Source organism: Saccostrea cucullata, unplaced genomic scaffold (assembly GCF_032062105.1).
Source record: "Saccostrea cucullata isolate Sc308-1 unplaced genomic scaffold, CSIRO_AGI_Scuc_v1 ctg1612, whole genome shotgun sequence".
In the NCBI taxonomy this organism is placed as follows: Eukaryota; Metazoa; Mollusca; class Bivalvia; order Ostreida; family Ostreidae; genus Saccostrea; species Saccostrea cuccullata.
The window spans coordinates 101,523-121,550 of record NW_026921433.1 but is presented as its reverse complement, the minus strand read 5'-3'; the positions used below and the strand labels follow the sequence as shown (position 1 = coordinate 121,550).

The following is a 20,028-nucleotide window of genomic DNA, read 5'->3' as shown; positions in this document are numbered from 1 at the left end:
TTGCCAAATTTAGACAAATAATTACTGATGTTATATGATTGACTTTAAACACAGAGAAATTCGATACACATCATTTCGGTAGTAGTTCACAAAGTTTTAAAGAAACGTTCGACAGTAAAAAAGCTTAGTATTCAAAATCACCCTTTGTTTTGAAAAATGAGTGAAAACGACAGCGTGAATGAATAATCTAAACAAATATTTTAAAATATCAGTAATTGTAGTTATCCAAGTTTTTTTTAAAATACAAACAAATAATGAAACTTGAATCTATTGTTTAAAACCCTCGAAACAAAAATTACAGTAAGATGTACTTAACAAAAACAGCCAAGGTCTGAGAAGAGCAAAGAATTGCTAGGCACAAAGACAGATTTATATGCATTTTTCAATTTTCTTAAATATAAGTGGTCTTGTTATTCAAACTCGTATTCGGGAGGGGGGGGGGCAGTATAATTTCTGGAAGAGTCTAGAAAGCAATTTTTTGCAAAAGGTCAATGAGAGGAAGAAACCAGATTCAGGAATCCACTACATTAAATTTTTTAATGACATCGTCCAAACCCGCACGCCCTGAAAAGTAAAGGAGTTTTTGGGATAAACAGAAAGTTAATTTTTTTTCACATTAACAATATTCGCCAGATCTTTCGCCTTTTGACTTGTTTCATTTTCCAAACGTCAAAAAACACCTTTAAGAAGGAAGAGACGAGTCCGGAAAATCATAAGATTTACCATTTACCAGTATACTAAGGGTCAAAACAATCAGAAATTGGATAAAAAAAATTTACGGACATGTGTTAAAATTAAAAGAGAATATTAAGTTAAATAATTGAAAAGCGTCTTCTGCTTCTTTCCGAGCACTGAGGACATAATTTATTGAACAGCCCTCGTACATACTTCATACATGTACTCTAGTCGGATAACTTTGATTAAATACTGCTATAAGATTTAAACCTTTTCAAACAATTTAACAATAAAACGTTCACTTAATTTGAAATATTAGATTTCTATCAACTCAGAAAATAAATATTTCTTTCGAAAAAATAAATTTTAACATTGATGTTATATTCATAATAGAAATAAATGATTAGTGCTGCAAGTATTGTCAAAACTATATTCTCGTCGAATCTTATCCAAGAGTCTTAAAGAAACTTTTATATTAATAAATTGACAAAAATAACTTTGCTTTTACATGTATATTATAACATATTTTTATATAAGTATATGTGGCCATTTTTCCTTCCTCAAATGAAAACGATGCAATATATATATATATATATATATATATATATATATATATATATATATATATATATATATATATATATATATATATATATATATATATATATATATATGTTTACTGAAATCCATTCATTTGATACCTTGAGCTCACACAAAGAAGGTTAAAATGGATCAGGAGGTTTGGAAAATAAACCAGTTTTGGGAAATATGATAAAACATACATATGCACACAGGTAGGATGGAATTTAATCAGAAAGGCTTATTTGAACCTCCGATATAGATTAGCGATGCAGTAGAGTATTTAATCAATTCTTGTAAGAGCAAGGAAGAGTACTTAGGGAAAGATAGGTACTCATTTACAGTTTTATGGATATTAAATAAAACAATCCAAGCACAATCTTACCTCAATAATCTTTAGAGAAGTTGAAAACAAAAAAGATATTTATTTCCTTATTTATTTCCTTTCCTTTCCTGATATTAGGTAGTGCACATGTTTCTCAAAGAAAATCGCTCACTTTGCTGTCTCGTTTTTTTTTTTTTTTCATTTTAAAAAGTGTACTTAAGAATGTAAAAAAGTGTGATTAGATACAACACCACACAAAATATATATACCTGGTAGGGGTCATCTCCTGATGAAAAACCAAATGTAGAATATGAAAATAATTTATTGCAATATATCACAGACATTTCAATAGTTTAACAAGAATACATTCAATTATATACTAGAAGAATTGAAAGACAAAATAACCTTTCTACAGGACTTGTACAACCGTTAGACAAGACAATGGTGGTGCCAAAAGCCATAAACAATAAGTGTAAAACAACACATTTAGATTTTTAGATATTAAACAAGACGTAAAATACAAACACATATATGGTGTGCTAACCAAAGATCTCATTCTGTTAAAAAGGAAAATATTTAAGAAACATGTATCTTAAAGAGTACATCACAATAGGAAGAGTTTTTAAAAGAACACATGTGGAAATAACGAAGAGGTAAGAATTGATTGTGACGTCACAAAGAAGGTCACACATGTGTAGATTGCCTCTGTCATAAGATGTTACACTTAAAGGATTTGTTAATGGAAATCGATTGTGACCTCACAGAGAAGGTCACGCAGGTGCAGACTGTCTCTGTTATAAGATGACACACGTGGAGGATTTGTCCTTACTCCGCTGTACACGTTGTTCCTGGTCCTTCAGAAGCCTCATCATTTCAGCGTTACCATTCTCTTCAGCGAAATTGTAAGGTGTCTGACCCTCCTTAATAACAAAAACAACAGATAGAAAAAATACTAATCTTCCTCAAAGTTTTTTTTCAAGAAGTGTTATGAAACCTTTGTTTAGTTCATTTTTCTCCTTTAACTCTTTAGTTTATTTTCCTCCTTTAACTCTAAATTTCAAACCTGCTCAACTTTCTCAAAGGCTAAAAAAAAAATGATTTCTTGGGGTCATCAGTTAAATTAAAGGTATCAATAACAGACTTTTGTAAAGCGACTTTAATTCGTATTTTATTTGTAGATTCTTGCCTACGACGTAAAAATTAATAGTCGTCGAGAAATTCAAAACAACAATTGCGAATAAAAGAAGTTGCATATAAAGGTTGATTTGCAGGATTGTCCATCTTATATATTTACTTCTAAATTCAGTACATACATCATTAGTTGGGGATATCGCTGGATTATACGACAATAAGATTCGGACTGTGTCTAGTTGATCCCTGGCTACTGACATATGGAGAGGAGTGTTTCCAGCCTGTAAACAGCGTGAGTACAATAAAACTCAAAATTAAAATGTACACAGATTCAAATCGAAAATGTAGAGGAAATCATAAACGTCCAGAAATGATATTTATCTTCATTTAAAGACTCACAATTAAATGTGCATGATGTAATTGTTAAATACATGCATATTATGTAAAGCTTCTATATAGATATATAAGAAAAAAACATCTGAATATTAATTGCAAGGACGTTCTCATATTAGTACACAACACCCCAAAAACATCACTTAATGAAAATTAGATAAATTATACAAAATTTATTTATTGATTTGTACTTACTTAATTGATAAATCTTAATATTTCCTTCTTTCCAAATGGAATGATAAGAAAATATTTAAAAAATTGCAATAAAAAAGCTAGTATATCGTAAGGAATATTTGGAAGATTTCGAGGCTATATCGCATTTTGTCAACTATTTTGATACAGCTTTTAAGAGAGAAAAGGACTTTGCATACAAATGAAATTATACGAACGCTTTCTAGTTTGTTAAGAGGAGTTAAAGAAAAGAAAAGTGACTAATTCATTGGTACTCAGAATGTCATGAAACAATAAAATATTCGTGTCATATGATTGGATGAAGATTTATTTTGTAAAGTTTGTGCACTGTTTTTCAAGGACATACCCACAAAGTTAAGTTTATCATATCAAATCGTGAATTATAATCCCAGGCGAATATATATCATCTGTGGGTTAAACAATGTGCATGGTTTATATGTTTTTTACGACAATCACATTACCTTTAACAGAGATTTGCCCTGCGCCCGCTAATTTTTGAAACATCAATACACATTACAGAAATTTCATCAAGTTAAAACAATCATACTACGAGAAACAACTTTTGATTTCATGCAGTGTTACATGTCGTTAGTTTCCTACTGACAGACAGCGGTATAAATTATATAAACTATAAAGGAATTGAAGCAAAGAAGACGATTTTAAACTCAGCTTTATACCTCATTATGATCTTCATTCTAAGTAACAAAAAATGAATCTTTTTCATGAAGCATAAAAGTTTTTTTTTTCTTTATGTTTTCGTATTTAATTAAGTACATAGCTAAATTGTGTACCTTCTTAATTTTAAGAAAAACAAATTCAATGAGATCATTTAATGATCAAACATGTTTTAATTATATCCAGTGCTACATATTCTTTATAGCTTAAAACAAATATATTTCACATGGCAACAATCCTCAATTATACTTAGAGGCATATATATCAAACATTATAAACGTCAGAGGCAGACTTACAGGCATAGCTTTAACGTTTATGTCGGCGCCTTTGTTTAGTATTCGTTGTACCATATTGTTCCTACTGGCGGGGTTATTTCTCAATATTGCAACATGTAATGGAAATAACCCCATCTGCGAGGATAAAAAATCATTCCAGAACAATTAATTGTTTTTAAATATTGTGACAGTGCAATAATAATATCTTGGGTACTTTCCCTATATTATAACTCAAATTTGATATAATTCATGGGCATATATTTAGATATTGTATTTAAAATTTTTAATGGTATAGATGACTTGAACCGATACACTACCGAGTTAGAAATGTTTAGGTTGGCGTCTGGATCCGCCAGATACATTACCGAGTTAGGAATGTTAAGGTTGGCGTCTGGATCCGCCAACAGTTCATCCAGGTCATCTGGATTGTCCTCCTCTATAGCGGAAGTGATGGATTCCTGTCAAAAAGAATCCTCAAAACCTCAACTGTTTGATAAGGCCATTATTCTTTTACCATCAGCAAATCAAACTTACTTTAAAATTTTGTTTTATTTAAACTTTATACATAATTTAAGAAATAAATTGTGACTAGGTTAAGATAATTTTTACATATTACTTATATTCTCATTTTGACAATAAAAATATTTTAATGTGTAAATGGATTAGTATCAGACAGTTAAAAAATTACTAAAAGCAAATATGTTAACTATCATTACATATCATTACTGTTAAATCAAATACTTTCTTGAAGACAATTTTTAAGGGTTTATCGAAAAGAATCGTTAGAATTTTATTCTGTTAATGAAAAAATATGACGTTGTTATAAATACAGATTTTAACTTTTCGCTTAAGACATGTTCGCTAACCAAGGGCCTCCGATCTGAAATCTACTCTACAGCATTATGGAGCAGATTTCAGATCAGAGAGCCTTGGCTAGCGAAGATGTGTCGTTCTTTTTCAGTAAGAGCAAAGAAAATTATTTAATAAGCTTCCAAGATAATTACTGATTACATAGTATTTTGATTAGAAAACTAAAAATTAACTACGATTATAAGATCACCATAAAATAAGAGGAAACTTGTAATGGCTTTATATAGTAATATTCCTGGGAAGTTACATCTGCGACCAACGTAAAGCAGGTATGATTATAATATGCAACTATCAACAAAACATTTAGATTACTAGCAGTGTGAATACAAAACTAAATGTAAGTATAAAAATATTTTCAAAAATCTGGTTAACAAAAAGGACGGAGACATTTATTTACATGTTTAAGAAAAATAAAACGGTGCATGATTACAAAAATGCTTCTGTAATAAAATGATTAATAAGAAAATCTAGAATTAGTTGTCGCTTCTCACCGCTGGACTCTGGGGTCTTGGATGACTTGGAGGGGGGATAGGCTAAAACAACGGTCAATAAATGTTATATCTCACTTGTTTACTCAGATGATACAACTTTTGAATTAACTGATATAGTATGAATGTAACGGAAAAAAAAAATGAAGGCATCGACTTAGAAAAAAACAATTCGTGCAGTAAATAAATGTTATATCTCACATGTTTACTCAGGCGATACAACTTTTAAATTAACTAATATCGTATGAATGTAAAGGAAAATGAAGGTTTCTGCTAAAAACAATAGGAAATAAATGTTATATCTCACTTTTTTTTTTACAAAGGCTTTTGAATTAACTACATGTAATATTATATAAATGTAAAGATGAATGAAGGCATCAACTGAAACAATGGTGAATAATTGTTATATCTCATGACCACTTGTTTACTCTGGCATAACATATGAATAGAAACATGATATGGTCTTAATCCTATGGTGAAGAAATGCATGTTTTATTCACTAGAAAACTTTAATTAACATCATATTAATTTAAAGAAACATGAATATATCGGCTAAAGCAACGGTGAATATATGTTGTATCGATGTATTTACTTGAAAACTAACTTGTTTTGACATTTGAAATATTTAAATAGCTAGGTTTGTGTCACATTCCAAATTTAGGATGTTTACGTTAAAATAATGACTTCATATATAAATTATCTATTGCATTTATGAACTAGAATGCACAGTTATAGAAAATATAAAATCTCATTTTATAAATCGCTAAAGTACATGTACTTGATTTTCTACAATGATAATTATTTTTTATTTGTCTTTGAAAAAGCTTTAAAATCCTGATATCTAAAGGTAACCTTATGTCCGTGTTAGTGTATTTTTTTAAAACAGTAATAAATCATTTAAAATAGCTTCATTTACTTTTTCTTTTAATTTTTTCTCATGAAATACCGTGCATTCCGCTATCAAATGGCACTTCATGGACTTACTAATAGAGTTCATTCTTCATAATTAAAGTTAAGTGTCTTTACACATTTTTGGTGTATGATTGAGGGAGGGAAATTCAAACAATGAATTGAATGGAAATTAAGGAAAATTTGTTTAAAAAGATATCCAGATATTTTCATCTACTGATTTATTACTTAATTATTTAATTCAATAGTGAACAATATGCAACATATGGTTTCTGCATTTTTCCTTAGATGAGTAATTTGTATCAAGCTTTGTATATTTTTTTTTCAATTTTTTTTATCTTTATAAATATTATTGTAAAAACAATATTTATTCATTCATGAATTAAATGTAACTTGTGGCATATTTTTGTTGTCATTTTGCGCCCAGTGAAAGCAAAATTGTAACTTTTCCCAAACACTAATAGGAACTCTGTGATATTGTCTCAGAAAAAATGATTTTGTGAAAGCAAATCATGAACATATATAGACAGCTAGTATATTGTTATGAATTTTACACGGCTAAATATTGCATTGATCAACAAAGGATTGTTTCTGATACAGATTTGTAAGTAAACATGCATAAGAACAACAAAAAATATAACAAAATGTGTCAAACGGACATTTTGTTATTAGACACTGAATATGCTTAAAGGTATATTAATACAGAAGTGCATCAATTGTAATACATCTGCGTTGTTTATTTTCTACAATAATGCCTTAAAAAAAAAAGAATTATTAAGTGAAAGGACGGAGTGCTTGATAAAATTGAACATTTCTTTGAGTAAAAATGTGGTAATCACAAAATGATTTAAAGAAAATATTGCGAAGAAGTGTGTCTTAGGAAGAAAATATATGAAGTGATAACCGAATACATGTACTGATTATTTATAAAGTTCTGAGATGTGAATTGAAATTTCAGAAACAGGAAAGTACAAGGTCAGGGCAATAATAAGCTTACTGTATCTTCTTCAATAGCCAGTGTTTCCTAGAAATATACAAGGTTTTATTTTTTTTTAATTGTATGATTATTCCTGGCTTTCAACAGGGGTGAATTCTATATGATCATTTGAAAATAGACTGACGAAAATTGTTACATTTAAGGCATTGTTTAAAAATTCTAATTCCTTCACTGAGAAAGTATGCTGAAAGAAAAGTTAAACAATAATTTAATTTATTTCCTCTTTTTTTCTTCCTGATTTGTCAAATACTAGTAAGTATACTTAATAATTTAGAAGTAACAAATGTAGATTGAATTTTATATATAAATAGGCTTAAAGAGAAGAAAGTGAAATACTGATTTCTGCTAATAATTTTTGTTCAATAAAATGTCTTTCTATTTAGAAAATGCATGTAATTGATTTAACGTTCAGAGTCCATTAATGATATCAATGTACAGATAAAAACACAACAGGAAAGACATATGATTTGGGTACAAAAAAAAAAATACCACAACCCATTGTTAGTAACAAAAAAAACATTATTAGGTCAATTTCAATTTTACACCTTTTCCAAACAGAAAAGTCCAGACAAAGCTTAAAATTAGAAGTTGCATGCAAAACAATAATCGAAAGGTTTTGGACGGGCATGCAACAAACCTCATGTTCGGGTTCAAGATTCCGATTTTGATCTGGCAATGGAATTGGAGTTGGTCGCAGAGGTCTATTAGGGGAAACTCGTAGATGTTCGGGCTCGAGATTCCGATTTTGTTCTGGTGATGGAGATGGAGTTGGTCGCAGAACTCTATTAGGGGCAACTCGTGGAAGTTCGGGCTGGAGATTCTGATTTTGTTCTGGTGATGGAGATGGAGTTGGTCGCAGAGGTCTATTAGGGGAAACTCGTGGCAGTGTGGAGGAGTCAGACGATACCGGAGACTACACGGATTGTAATAAAACCATCAGAAAGGAACGTGATCTCTTTGTGAAATCATTCAGAATGTACCAGAGAAGCAATATTAATAATTATAATGGGTTTATTCAAACATGTGATTTTTCACAAATTAGTTTTTGCATGCAAGCATTAAGAGTATCCAGTGTTAGGAATTTGCATGCAACAAACCTGGTGATTTCGTTCGGGGCCCCGGTTTCTCCTGGGTGTTGGCGATGGTCGGAGAGCTCTAGTTGGAGATAGAGGCGGCAGCGTGGAGGATTCGGAAGGAGTAGGAGACTATATATACAGGAAATAAGACTGTGAGTACGAGACGGAGTTCTTTTAAAGGTCTATTTTATATGAGTGTTTTTCGTACATGTACATGTATATGAAAAAGATATACAATCAACTTTTATTTATAGTATTGCTACTGAGATAGGATTTCAGATATGAAAGGAAATTCTCTGAGAATCAAGATATGCCAAAACATTCCATTTTCATTCAGAACGTGATTCCTTTAAATAAATTTAATTCTAAATTGATATTTATATTTACAAATATTCATTTTTCGAGTGTATTTTTGTCAATGCATAAGAATAAGAATAAATGCATAAGTAATATTATTAGGAATGTTAATTAAAAATACAATGTATAGGATGTTTACTCCTCCATGGCACCTGATCCCACCTCTGAGGTTTTGGTGGTCCGTGTTTGCTCTTACTTGTTTTGTACTGTTTTATGGACTTTGACATTGATTACTGTTCGTTATCTTCATATCCTTCATTATAAAAATTGAAAACAAAAAAAAAATCGAGCTTTACGAAAATGAAATGAGGAGAAGATATTCATCTGATAAATGGTTTTTCCAATAAAAAAAGGTTAATCTTACATTTCTCAATATGTATGCATGCAGGGAAGGGAAATGTATTTCATTAATAATTCTGGGCAGTTAATATATAACAGGTGATTCAAATTTTGTACCTTTGATATTCGACCAGTTTGGGATGCCGGAGACATGGGCTTTAATTGGGATGACGTCATCGATTCCCAAGGTACAGCGATTGGTGAAGGCTTATATGGGGATAGATGAACACATTACTTCCTTTTTCGAATGTGTCTCATTTTTGGGGTTAATGTGTATATTCCCAATTTGGAATAACATGATGGTTTTGTATAAGGAGAGGAGTTTAGATGTAAATTAAATCGACATTCTCCAATGTAGATTTCCATCTCGTGACCAACTAATCTTTAGGTTTGATTACAAGTATGCATATTTCTGTTTTCACAATTACTTCAAATAAAATGTTTTTCTTTCTAAAAGTCGACCTTACAGCATCTCTTTACCTATTTGATCAATTTTCTAAAATATTTACCACGCCTACTGACGTCATGACAAACAATTCAAGCAGACCACTTTAAAAACAAGCACATTTTGAAGATATTACTCAAGATTTAAAGATTTTTATTTTATTGATGGAGTCCATTCATTAAATTACGCCTGTTCCTTTTTTACTAAATTGAAGTTGGATATCAGTTCTATTGTAAGAGTAGTTTGATAGAGAAATGTGAAAAGAATAATAATGATCTTATGATTTTATGCTCATTATGGAAGATGTGAAAAGTTTTGTAATACCGTACCTGTCGAGTGGGTATGGCAGTGATTGGAGGGGGAGGCTACAAACCACAAACACACAGCATCATTCACATGACATAAACTAGCAATAACTATAGACAAACAAAATAACAAGTATATGAAGTAAAGGAGTTTAAAAATGTTACACTTTAACACTGCTCAAAATTTCAGCGTTCGATCTTTGCACAACAAAAGAAAAAAAACTTTACTTTGTCAATACATATATTTCAGCAAAAAATCCCTTTCTTATCAAATGACTTAGGTATGTTAATCTTAAATGTAATACTTATGTATTTTTTTCTTCTCTCCCTTTCTTTCTTTCTACTTTTTTTTCACACATTTTTATTATAATCACTATTTAAAATCTATTCAACACTCAAGAGCAAACAGGTAATCACTGCTCCAAGACTAATAAAAGTCAAATCAACAAACATTGTTCTACATATATCCTTCAACTTATCTAGCATTGATTCTATAATATCTAGATACTTACCGTCATCCTGGCTGTTTTCTGTCTTTTCAGTAACTTTACCACATCCAGATAGTTTCTACTCTCTGCTAGTGCTAGAGCATCGTTACCATCCTGTAAGAAGAGGATTAACTGTTAATTAATTGTTAACTGCCATGAAGTAAATCCTGTCTCTGACAATGCAAACAATTACATGTAATATATTAAATGTTTATGGACCAAAAAATATTCTCAGACTTTTTTAAATTCAATCATGGCGTTAATTTTAGAGACAAAAATTTTATGGGCATTGATTTCTTTTCTATTTATTTTGCATATTTTCCAGATATAATGATGAAAAGGTTACATGTATTTTAAATATATAATTTCAAACCAGATCTCTGTGAGTTGGATCCGCTCCCCATTTTAGTAATTGATCCACTACGTTGTACATTTGATTATCTTGTCGTAGACTAGGTTTCTTTATTGCCAGATTTAGGGCCGTATCCCCTTCCTTGAAAAGGTGTATGAAATGATATCTTAATAGAATCTTATTAATAAACATTACAGAAAATGCAAAATTGAATAAATATTTCTTGTGTCATACAGAAGAGGAAGAAATCAAAATATTTTGTAGCTTATATCCTTTATCCTCTAGAGAAATATGCATGATAAATTTATTCTTAAATTTACATTAAAAATCCGGTGAGATTTCTACTAGAATATTTTTCATACGTAAAAAATTGGATAAAAAGAAAAACATCTATATGTGTCAAAAGAAATAACATACACAATACTAGTAAAACTAACTTTCATTTTAACAAAATAGTTTTGGGAAAAAAATGTCATCTTACGTAATCCCTGAGATTGACATCTGCCTTGGCATCCACCATTCGACCGAGCAGGTTTAACGGGGGATGTTGGTAAAGATTGGTAAACATGTAGTGTATAGCGCCAGCGCCATGCTACAGCAAACAAAACAATAATGGTAAATGCTAACGCATTGTCATTTCAGAATCGTTGTACTTATAAAGAAAAGAAAAAATGTTGAAATTCAGTTTTTGTTTGCATTTTCATTGTGATCTTACTTTATTTAGGCAGTTACAATCTGCTCCCTGATTAACACAATCGTAAGCCTCTTTTTCATTATTGTTCATTACAGCGTCTATAAGCCGTCCCTATATGATTGGGAAAAAATCTTCCATATCAATACTAGTCGAAATAATTCATTATTTCAATATTTTAAAAATTTGATTCAACAATTTAAAAAACACGTCGATTGCAGGAATAATACTTCATTCACCCCGTATAATTCTCCGAGGGACTTTGTGTAGTAGTCTCGGGCCTCCTCGGCAGTCATCGAACCATCTAATACATTAGCCAATTCAAAGTATTCCTGTGCCATAGCTATATCATATGGTGTTCGTAAGTTCTGTTTCAGATAGAGGAAGAATATTTGACGGTTATATTTTTTCATGTAAAGAAAGTATTAATTAATTACTGTGAGTTCATAACCCTTTCGAATTTTCTCTGTACATTTTTTTTTTTAATTTTCAATTTTTAATCTTTACTAGTTTTAATTGATATGTTTTTTAACCTTGTTTCGTATATCAAGATCTGGATTATGCTCTAGAATCATCAGGCAAGTCTGAAAGGCCAACCGAAGAACAGCGTGTTTAATGACTAAATGTAGGACCGTGTCTTCATCTGTAGTTGTCGTGGCGTTAACGTCACTTCCGATTTTAAGCAGCGCACTGATTATGGATTCCATGTCTTCTCTTCCGCTTAGTGCGACGATATGTAAAGGTTTCTGACCATCCTGTGTATATAAATACATTACAATATTTACAGGGCGACAGAAGAAAAAGGCCTGAAAAGCATGATGTTCTTTGTTCTTACATGATTCTTACATGATTAAGATGCAAGAAGAACACCAAAGATCAAACGATGCAATAAAATTGCAGACGTGATAGAGCATTGAAAGGTATGTACAAAGAAAATTTTACCATGAATTGTACGATGAAATCTGTTTGTGTAGAAATCAATACTGTTACATTTCTGTAATTTATACTTTTAGCAGGTCATAAATAGACAAGATCAATACTTAAAGTAAACCTTTTTGAAAATATGGAGTTTTTGGCTATCTTAAAAAAGTGTCACTATAGCCAAAGCATGTTCATTAATAAATGTGAATGAGTGATGTCTGCTTTGATTAAGGTATCCATTTCCAATTAAAACTACATTTTTAATTTACTTGAAAGAAATTCCTTATATTTGATTAAGTTATAAATACTAGTAATAATGTAGAACTCAGCTACAACAAATTTTACTTTTAATTCTCCTCCCAATCCAAAACAATTTTCAGAAGTGCCAAAAATGCTGTGACAGCCCTAGAATTATATACTGTATCCCTTACATACCTTGACCACCATATTAGCGTTCCCGCTCACGAGTCTGATCAGCTCCTCCACCTGGCCCTCTCTGCAAGCTCTATAGATCTCCCTCTGTAAGATAAAACAGTATCAGACATTGTAAAGCTCTATAGATCTCCCTCTGTAAGATAAAACAGTATCAGACATTGTAAAGCTCTATAGATCTCCCTCTGTAAGATAAAACAGTATCAGACATTGTAAAGCTCTATAGATCTCCCTCTGTAAGATGAAACAGTATCAGACATTGTAAATCTCTATAGATCTCTCACTGTAAAATAAAACAGTATCAGACATTGTAAATCTCTATAGATCTCCCTATGTAAAATAAAACAGTATCAGACATTGTAAATCTCTATTGATCTCTCTCTGTAAAAATAAAACAGTATCAGACACTGTAAATCTCTATAGATCTCCCTATGTAAAATAAAACAGTATCAGACATTGTAAATCTCTATAGATCTCCCTATGTAAAATAAAACAGTATCAGACATTGTAAAGCTCTATAGATCTCCCTATGTAAAATAAAACAGTATCAGACATTGTAAATCTATATAGATCTCCCTATGTAAAATAAAACAGTATCAGACATTGTAAAGCTCTATAGATCTCCCTATGTAAAATAAAAGAGTATCAGACATTGTAAATCACTATAGATCTCCCTATGTAAAATAAAACAGTATCAGACATTGTAAAGCTCTATAGATCTCCCTATGTAAAATAAAACAGTATCAGACATTGTAAAGCTCTATAGATCTCTCTCTGTAAAAATAAAACAGTATCAGACATTGTAAATCTCTATAGTTTCTCTCTGTAAAATAAAACAGTATCAGACATTGTAAATCTCTATAGATCTCCTTATGTAAAATAAAACAGTATCAGACATTGTAAAGCTCTATAGATCTCTCTCTGTAAAAATAAAACAGTATCAGACATTGTAAATCTCTATAGATCTCCCTATGTAAAATAAAACAGTATCAGACATTGTAAAGCTCTATAAATCTCCCTCTTTAAAAATAAAACAGTATCAGACATTGTAAAGCTCTATAAATCTCCCTCTGTAAAATAAAACAGTATCAGACATTGTAAATCTCTATAGTTTCTCTCTGTAAAATAAAACAGTATCAGACATTGTAAATCTCTATAGTTCTCCCTATGTAAAATAAAACAGTATCAGACATTGTAAATCTCTATAGATCTCTCTCTGTAAAAATAAAACAGTATCAGACATTGTAAAGCTCTATAGTTCTCCCTATGTAAAATAAAAGAGTATCAGACATTGTAAAGCTCTATAGATCTCCCTATGTAAAGTAAAACAGTATCAGACATTGTAAAGCTCTGTAGATCTCCCTATGTAAAATAAAACAGTATCAGACATTGTAAATCTCTATAGATCTCCCTATGTAAAATAAAACAGTATCAGACATTGTAAAGCTCTATAGATCTCCCTATATAAAATAAAACAGTATCAGACATTGTAAAGCTCTATAGATCTCCCTATGTAAAATAAAACAGTATCAGACATTGTAAAGCTCTATAGATCTCCCTCTGTAAAATAAAACAGTATCAGACATTGTAAAGCTCTATAGATCTCCCTATGTAAAATAAAACAGTATCAGACATTGTAAAGCTCTATAGATCTCCCTCTGTAAAATAAAACAGTATCAGACATTGTAAATCTCTATAGATCTCCCTCTGTAAGATAAAACAGTATCAGACATTGTAAATCTCTATAGATCTCCCTATATGAAATAAAACAGTATCAGACATTGTAAAGCTCTATAGATCTCCCTATGTAAAATAAAACAGTATCAGACATTGTAAAGCTCTATAGATCTCCCTCTGTAAAATAAAACAGTATCAGACATTGTAAATCTCTATAGATCTCCCTATGTAAAATAAAACAGTATCAGACATTGTAAAGCTCTATAGATCTCCCTCTGTAAAATAAAACAGTATCAGACATTGTAAATCTCTATAGATCTCCCTCTGTAAGATAAAACAGTATCAGACATTGTAAAGCTCTATAGATCTCTCACTGTAAAATAAAACAGTATCAGACATTGTAAAGCTCTATAGATCTCCCTCTGTAAGATAAAACAGTATCAGACATTGTAAATCTCTATAGATCTCCCTCTGTAAGATAAAACAGTATCAGACATTGTAAAGCTCTATAGATCTCCCTATGTAAAATAAAACAGTATCAGACATTGTAAAGCTCTATAGATCTCCCTATATAAAATAAAACAGTATCAGACATTGTAAAGCTCTATAGATCTCCCTATGTAAAATAAAACAGTATCAGACATTGTAGAGCTCTATAGATCTCTCTCTGTAAAATAAAACAGTATCAGACATTGTAGAGCTCTATAGATCTCTCTCTGTAAAATAAAACAGTATCAGACATTGTAGAGCTCTATAAATCTCTCTCTGTAAAATAAAACAGTATCAGACATTGTAAATCTCTATAAATCTCTCTCTGTAAAATAAAACAGTATCAGACATTGTAAATCTCTATAGATCTCTCTCTGTAAAATAAAACAGTATCAGACATTGTAAATCTCTATAGATCTCCCTCTGTAAAAATAAAACAGTATCAGACATTGTAGAGCTCTATAGATCTCTCTCTGTAAAAATAAAACAGTATCAGACATTGTAAATCTCTATAGATCTCTCTCTGTAAAATAAAACAGTATCAGACATTGTAAATCTCTATAGATCTCCCTATGTAAAATAAAACAGTATCAGACATTGTAAAGCTCTATAGATCTCTCTCTGTAAAAATAAAACAGTATCAGACATTGAAAATCTCTATACTTTCTCTCTGTAAAATAAAACAGTATCAGGCATTGTAAATCTCTATAGATCTCCCTCTGTAAAATAAAACAGTATCAGACATTGTAAATCTCTATAGTTTCTCTCTGTAAAATAAAACAGTATCAGACATTGTAAAGCTCTATAGTTCTCCCTATGTAAAATAAAACAGTATCAGACATTGTAAATCTCTATAGTTCTCCCTATGTAAAATAAAACAGTATCAGACATTGTAAATCTCTATAGATCTCCCTATGTAAAATAAAACAGTATCAGACATTGTAAAGCTCTATAGATCTCCCTATGTAAAATAAAACAGTATCAGACATTGTAAATCTCTATAGATCTCCCTCTGTAAGATAAAACAGTATCAGACATTGTAAATCTCTATAGATCTCCCTCTGTAAAATAAAACAGTATCAGACATTGTAAATCTCTATAGATCTCCCTCTGTAAGATAAAACAGTATCAGACATTGTAAATCTCTATAGATCTCCCTATGTAAAATAAAACAGTATCAGACATTGTAAATCTCTATAGATCTCCCTATGTAAAACAAAACAGTATCAGACATTGTAAATCTCTATTGATCTCCCTAAGTAAAATAAAACAGTATCAGACATTGTAAATCTCTATTGATCTCTCTCTGTAAAAATAAAACAGTATCAGACATTGTAAAGCTCTATAGTTTCTCTCTGTAAAATAAAACAGTATCAGACATTGTAAAGCTCTATAGATCTCCCTCTGTAAAAATAAAACAGTATCAGACATTGTAAATCTCTATAGTTTCTCTCTCTAAATTAAAACAGTATCAGACATTGTAAAGCTCTATAGATCTCCCTCTGTAAAAATAAAACAGTATCAGACATTGTAAAGCTCTATAGATCTCCCTCTGTAAAATAAAACAGTATCAGACATTGTAAATCTCTATAGTTTCTCTCTGTAAAATAAAACAGTATCAGACATTGTAAATCTCTATAGTTCTCCCTATGTAAAATAAATATCAGACATTGTAAAGCTCTATAAATCTCCCTCTGTAAAATAAAACAGTATCAGACATTGTAAAGCTCTATAGATCTCCCTCTGTAAAATAAAACAGAATCAGACATTGTAAATCTCTATAGATCTCCCTCTGTAAGATAAAACAGTATCAGACATTGTAAATCTCTATAAATCTCCCTCTCTCTATCATACATTGCAAATCTATGTAACACTGTAAAGCTTAAAAGAACCCTCTGTACAAGAAGTAAACTGTATCAATTTGATTTATAGAAGAAAGCAATATAACACATTGTAAAGCTCTTCATATAAATCACTCTCAGTAAAAAAAGCAGTTTCAGACATTGTAAAGCTTTGTAAATATTGTATATAGAGTTATAGATCTCCCTCAGAAACCAGTTTTAGACATTTAAAAAAAGTTCTATAGATATCTCTTTTAAAACAATGTCTCCAAAGTCATATTTGGTAAGGAAGGAATGAGGGTAGGGGTTGATGTTAGGTTCCAAGTTTTCCCCTACACATTACCTGATTATCATATTAAACTAGATAAAGCAAAATTGTCCCGGGGGGGGGGGGGTCACTGAATTATTTTTATCATGTTAGGAGTATCAGTGTACATCCATGTATGTTTTTTTTCACATTTGTTGGGATTTAAATACATTGAAATACTATATAAAGTATATGTACACTTCATTTACGTGTTATAATGACAATATATATATACATGTACAACTTAAAGGGGAAAGATAGAAAAGAACTAAAAAGTAGAAGAAAATAAAGAAAATCGATTTTAAAGAAGAAATTGCAGTCCCGTAAGAGGCAATGTATTACATAGGGTAGTTTAGATCTTTTTGATCTATTTTTTTATTGCTAGTGTCGATTTCAAATTAATTGACGATTTAAATTATTCATGGCGAAGAAAAGCATGCGTGCTTAACCCTTGAAGCGAACTTTTTTCCCTTCAAAATAATTGCATCTGAAATCTCTGTCGCTTTCTTTGATTTTTACTAGAAGATAATCAAATCCTAAGAAAACCTAAAGTACGGACAAAATCACGGCAGATTAAGAAAGACTTTGAAATAGAAAATAAACTAAATATACACGTGTACCCTGACTGAATTATTTACAGATATTGCGAAACAAAGAAAAAGTCTTTCTCAAATTCTCATGAAAATATTTGTTCAGGTTTTAAGTCGCATATAGGCCTGCTGATTTTCTTAACTACTTGCAAGTATTCCACACACTTCAAGATCTAAAATTTAAAGGTCTAAAGTTAAAACTTTGTTGAAACAAGGCCGGTTAAGTTTACTGCCAATTCAAAAGTTTAGAGGGTTAATCTAAAATATTAAGGCCAGTGTTTTAATTCAGGATACGGCGCGACATGAATTTCGTATACAAAACTATCATTCCAAACAACCTAAAATTAAAGAACGCTTCCGCTTCTTTCAGTAAATAACAAACTAACAATTTTTAATTAGGGGGAGAATAATTAAGCTTATTACGTAATCTTTAAGGCGCTTATTTCTGACAGTAGGATCTAGAAATAAATCTACCTGTCATTTTAAAATTACAGTGTTTATCAAAGGTAAACAAAACCCTGAACAAAATCAAATTTAACATTCATTTTACGTTAGAAGAGACAAAATATATTCAAAACTGACATGCATACCAAACTTTAAAATGCTGTCTTAAACTTTTTTCTTATTATACCCCCCGCTTGAAAAGCGGGAGGGTATATAGTAATCGTTAATTCCGTCCGTCTGTACGTCTGTCCGTCCGTCCGTCTAGCTGTCTGTCTGTCCGTCCGTCCGTCTGTTACGCTTTAGGGTACCCATCTATTATCCGCAACTCCTCTCATACCACTGAATGAAATTTTATGAAACTTTCACAGAATCTTTATTACATATTGCCATTGTGCACCTCCTATTTCACTTTTTGATCCGACACACATTTTTGGTTTTCCGGCCACAGCAAAACATGGACTTTGTCATTATAACTATATATGGAGGCGGGGGGTATCGTTTAGTGAGCTCATCGCTCACATTACCTCTAGTTTAGTTACTCACGATTTTTGTGGGTCGTTTGAGAAGGGGGGGGGGGCTTTTATATTTCTACTGTTGAATCTCAATTTATTTCTATTACAACACAGCTCGTGCGGTCATCAAAACGGTATAAATTTTATACTATAAAATAATCAATAACAACACACATTGACAAACTACAGTCATTCATGAAACACAATATATTGAGGGTTATAAATTAAATTAAGAAATTGTTCAGTGTTAATATATCATTATGTCTCTCCAAACTCTTACCCTTTCGTCGTCCAGGGTGTCCGGATTTCCTCTCAGCATCGCCATTATCCCTGGTTTTTGTTGCGGTGAGTATAAATAAACTAATTACAATATTGATTATGTTTTCCTCGCCCTAAGTTCCTTGGATTTTTCTTGGCCGTCATCTCACTTTTTCAATTGAGACACCCGGAAACGTTTACGTCATATCGCACGCGATCACGATAGCAGACGATTCCTAAACATGGAGACAGAAATTGGTCTCGAAAACAATCCAGAAATAATTACAATCACTCTAGAAAACATCCAGAATAAAAATTTCTTGACAAATTTCGATAACATATATCCCCGAACATGACAGAGTGTTTCTTAGGTTTGGACGGATTAAGTTTTAGCTGTGATAAACAGGTATTTAAATGTCTGATTTTATCGTCCCCTGTGCCTGTAGAATTTGATAAGAGCGGCCATTTAGATTGGATACATGCAGTTACATTTAAAACACAGGTTTAAGTGGTACTAGGTGGACTTTTAAATGAACTGCAGGCCAACCTAACATGTCAGGTGTCGGGTTTTTTTAATTCATTTTTTTTTTCTTGAATTCTTTTTTATAGAAAAATACAGTATTTATAATGAAAAGTCACCATTTCCTAAAACAAGGCGACTGATTTTGTGTCATGACATAAAGAATGTCAAAAGTTTCACTTTTCTTATTTAAAAATATCAGTTTCAGTAGGCATAGAAATTTAAGCAAGTAAAATAGTTCGACATTCAATATACCGACAATTAATAATAAATTGTATCAATTTAAGTTGAAGGTAAGTAAAAAGCTGAGGATGGAAAAATATCTAAATGATTTTATTTATCTCGGTGTAAAAATATTTTACGTAAACCTTTACCATTCATATCCTTTTTACAAGATTCTTGTAATAAAGACGACTGAACATTACGAAGCGCCCTCTAGCAGAGAATGCTGAAGTGCTGCAGGTTTGACAATGAA

General features: G+C 31.0%; 1 protein-coding gene across 6 annotated transcripts; it reads right to left on the bottom strand.

Moving 5' to 3' along the window:
• Nucleotides 1-1,909: 1,909 nt before the first annotated feature.
• On the bottom strand, nt 1,910-19,420 carry LOC134259952 (serine/threonine-protein phosphatase 6 regulatory ankyrin repeat subunit B-like). 6 transcript variants are annotated; one of them, XM_062742539.1, is made up of 16 exons: nt 19,056-19,420; nt 12,919-13,002; nt 12,096-12,317; nt 11,802-11,930; nt 11,587-11,676; nt 11,353-11,463; nt 10,893-11,012; nt 10,544-10,633; nt 10,056-10,091; nt 8,607-8,714; nt 8,147-8,422; nt 4,611-4,703; nt 4,267-4,380; nt 3,973-3,990; nt 2,893-2,991; nt 1,910-2,499 (listed from the first exon to the last, which is right to left on the bottom strand). In XM_062742539.1, the coding sequence occupies exons 1-16, from the start codon at nt 19,098-19,100 to the stop codon at nt 2,374-2,376; spliced, it is 1,761 nt and encodes a 586-aa protein (XP_062598523.1). In that variant the 5' UTR covers nt 19,101-19,420; the 3' UTR covers nt 1,910-2,373. The 6 variants fall into 6 exon arrangements, with proteins under 6 accessions (XP_062598523.1, XP_062598525.1, XP_062598527.1 ...); XM_062742541.1 differs by lacking the exon at nt 8,147-8,422 and adding an exon at nt 5,607-5,648; XM_062742543.1 differs by lacking the exons at nt 8,147-8,422; nt 8,607-8,714 and adding exons at nt 5,607-5,648; nt 7,510-7,536.
• Nucleotides 19,421-20,028: the final 608 nt, after the last annotated feature.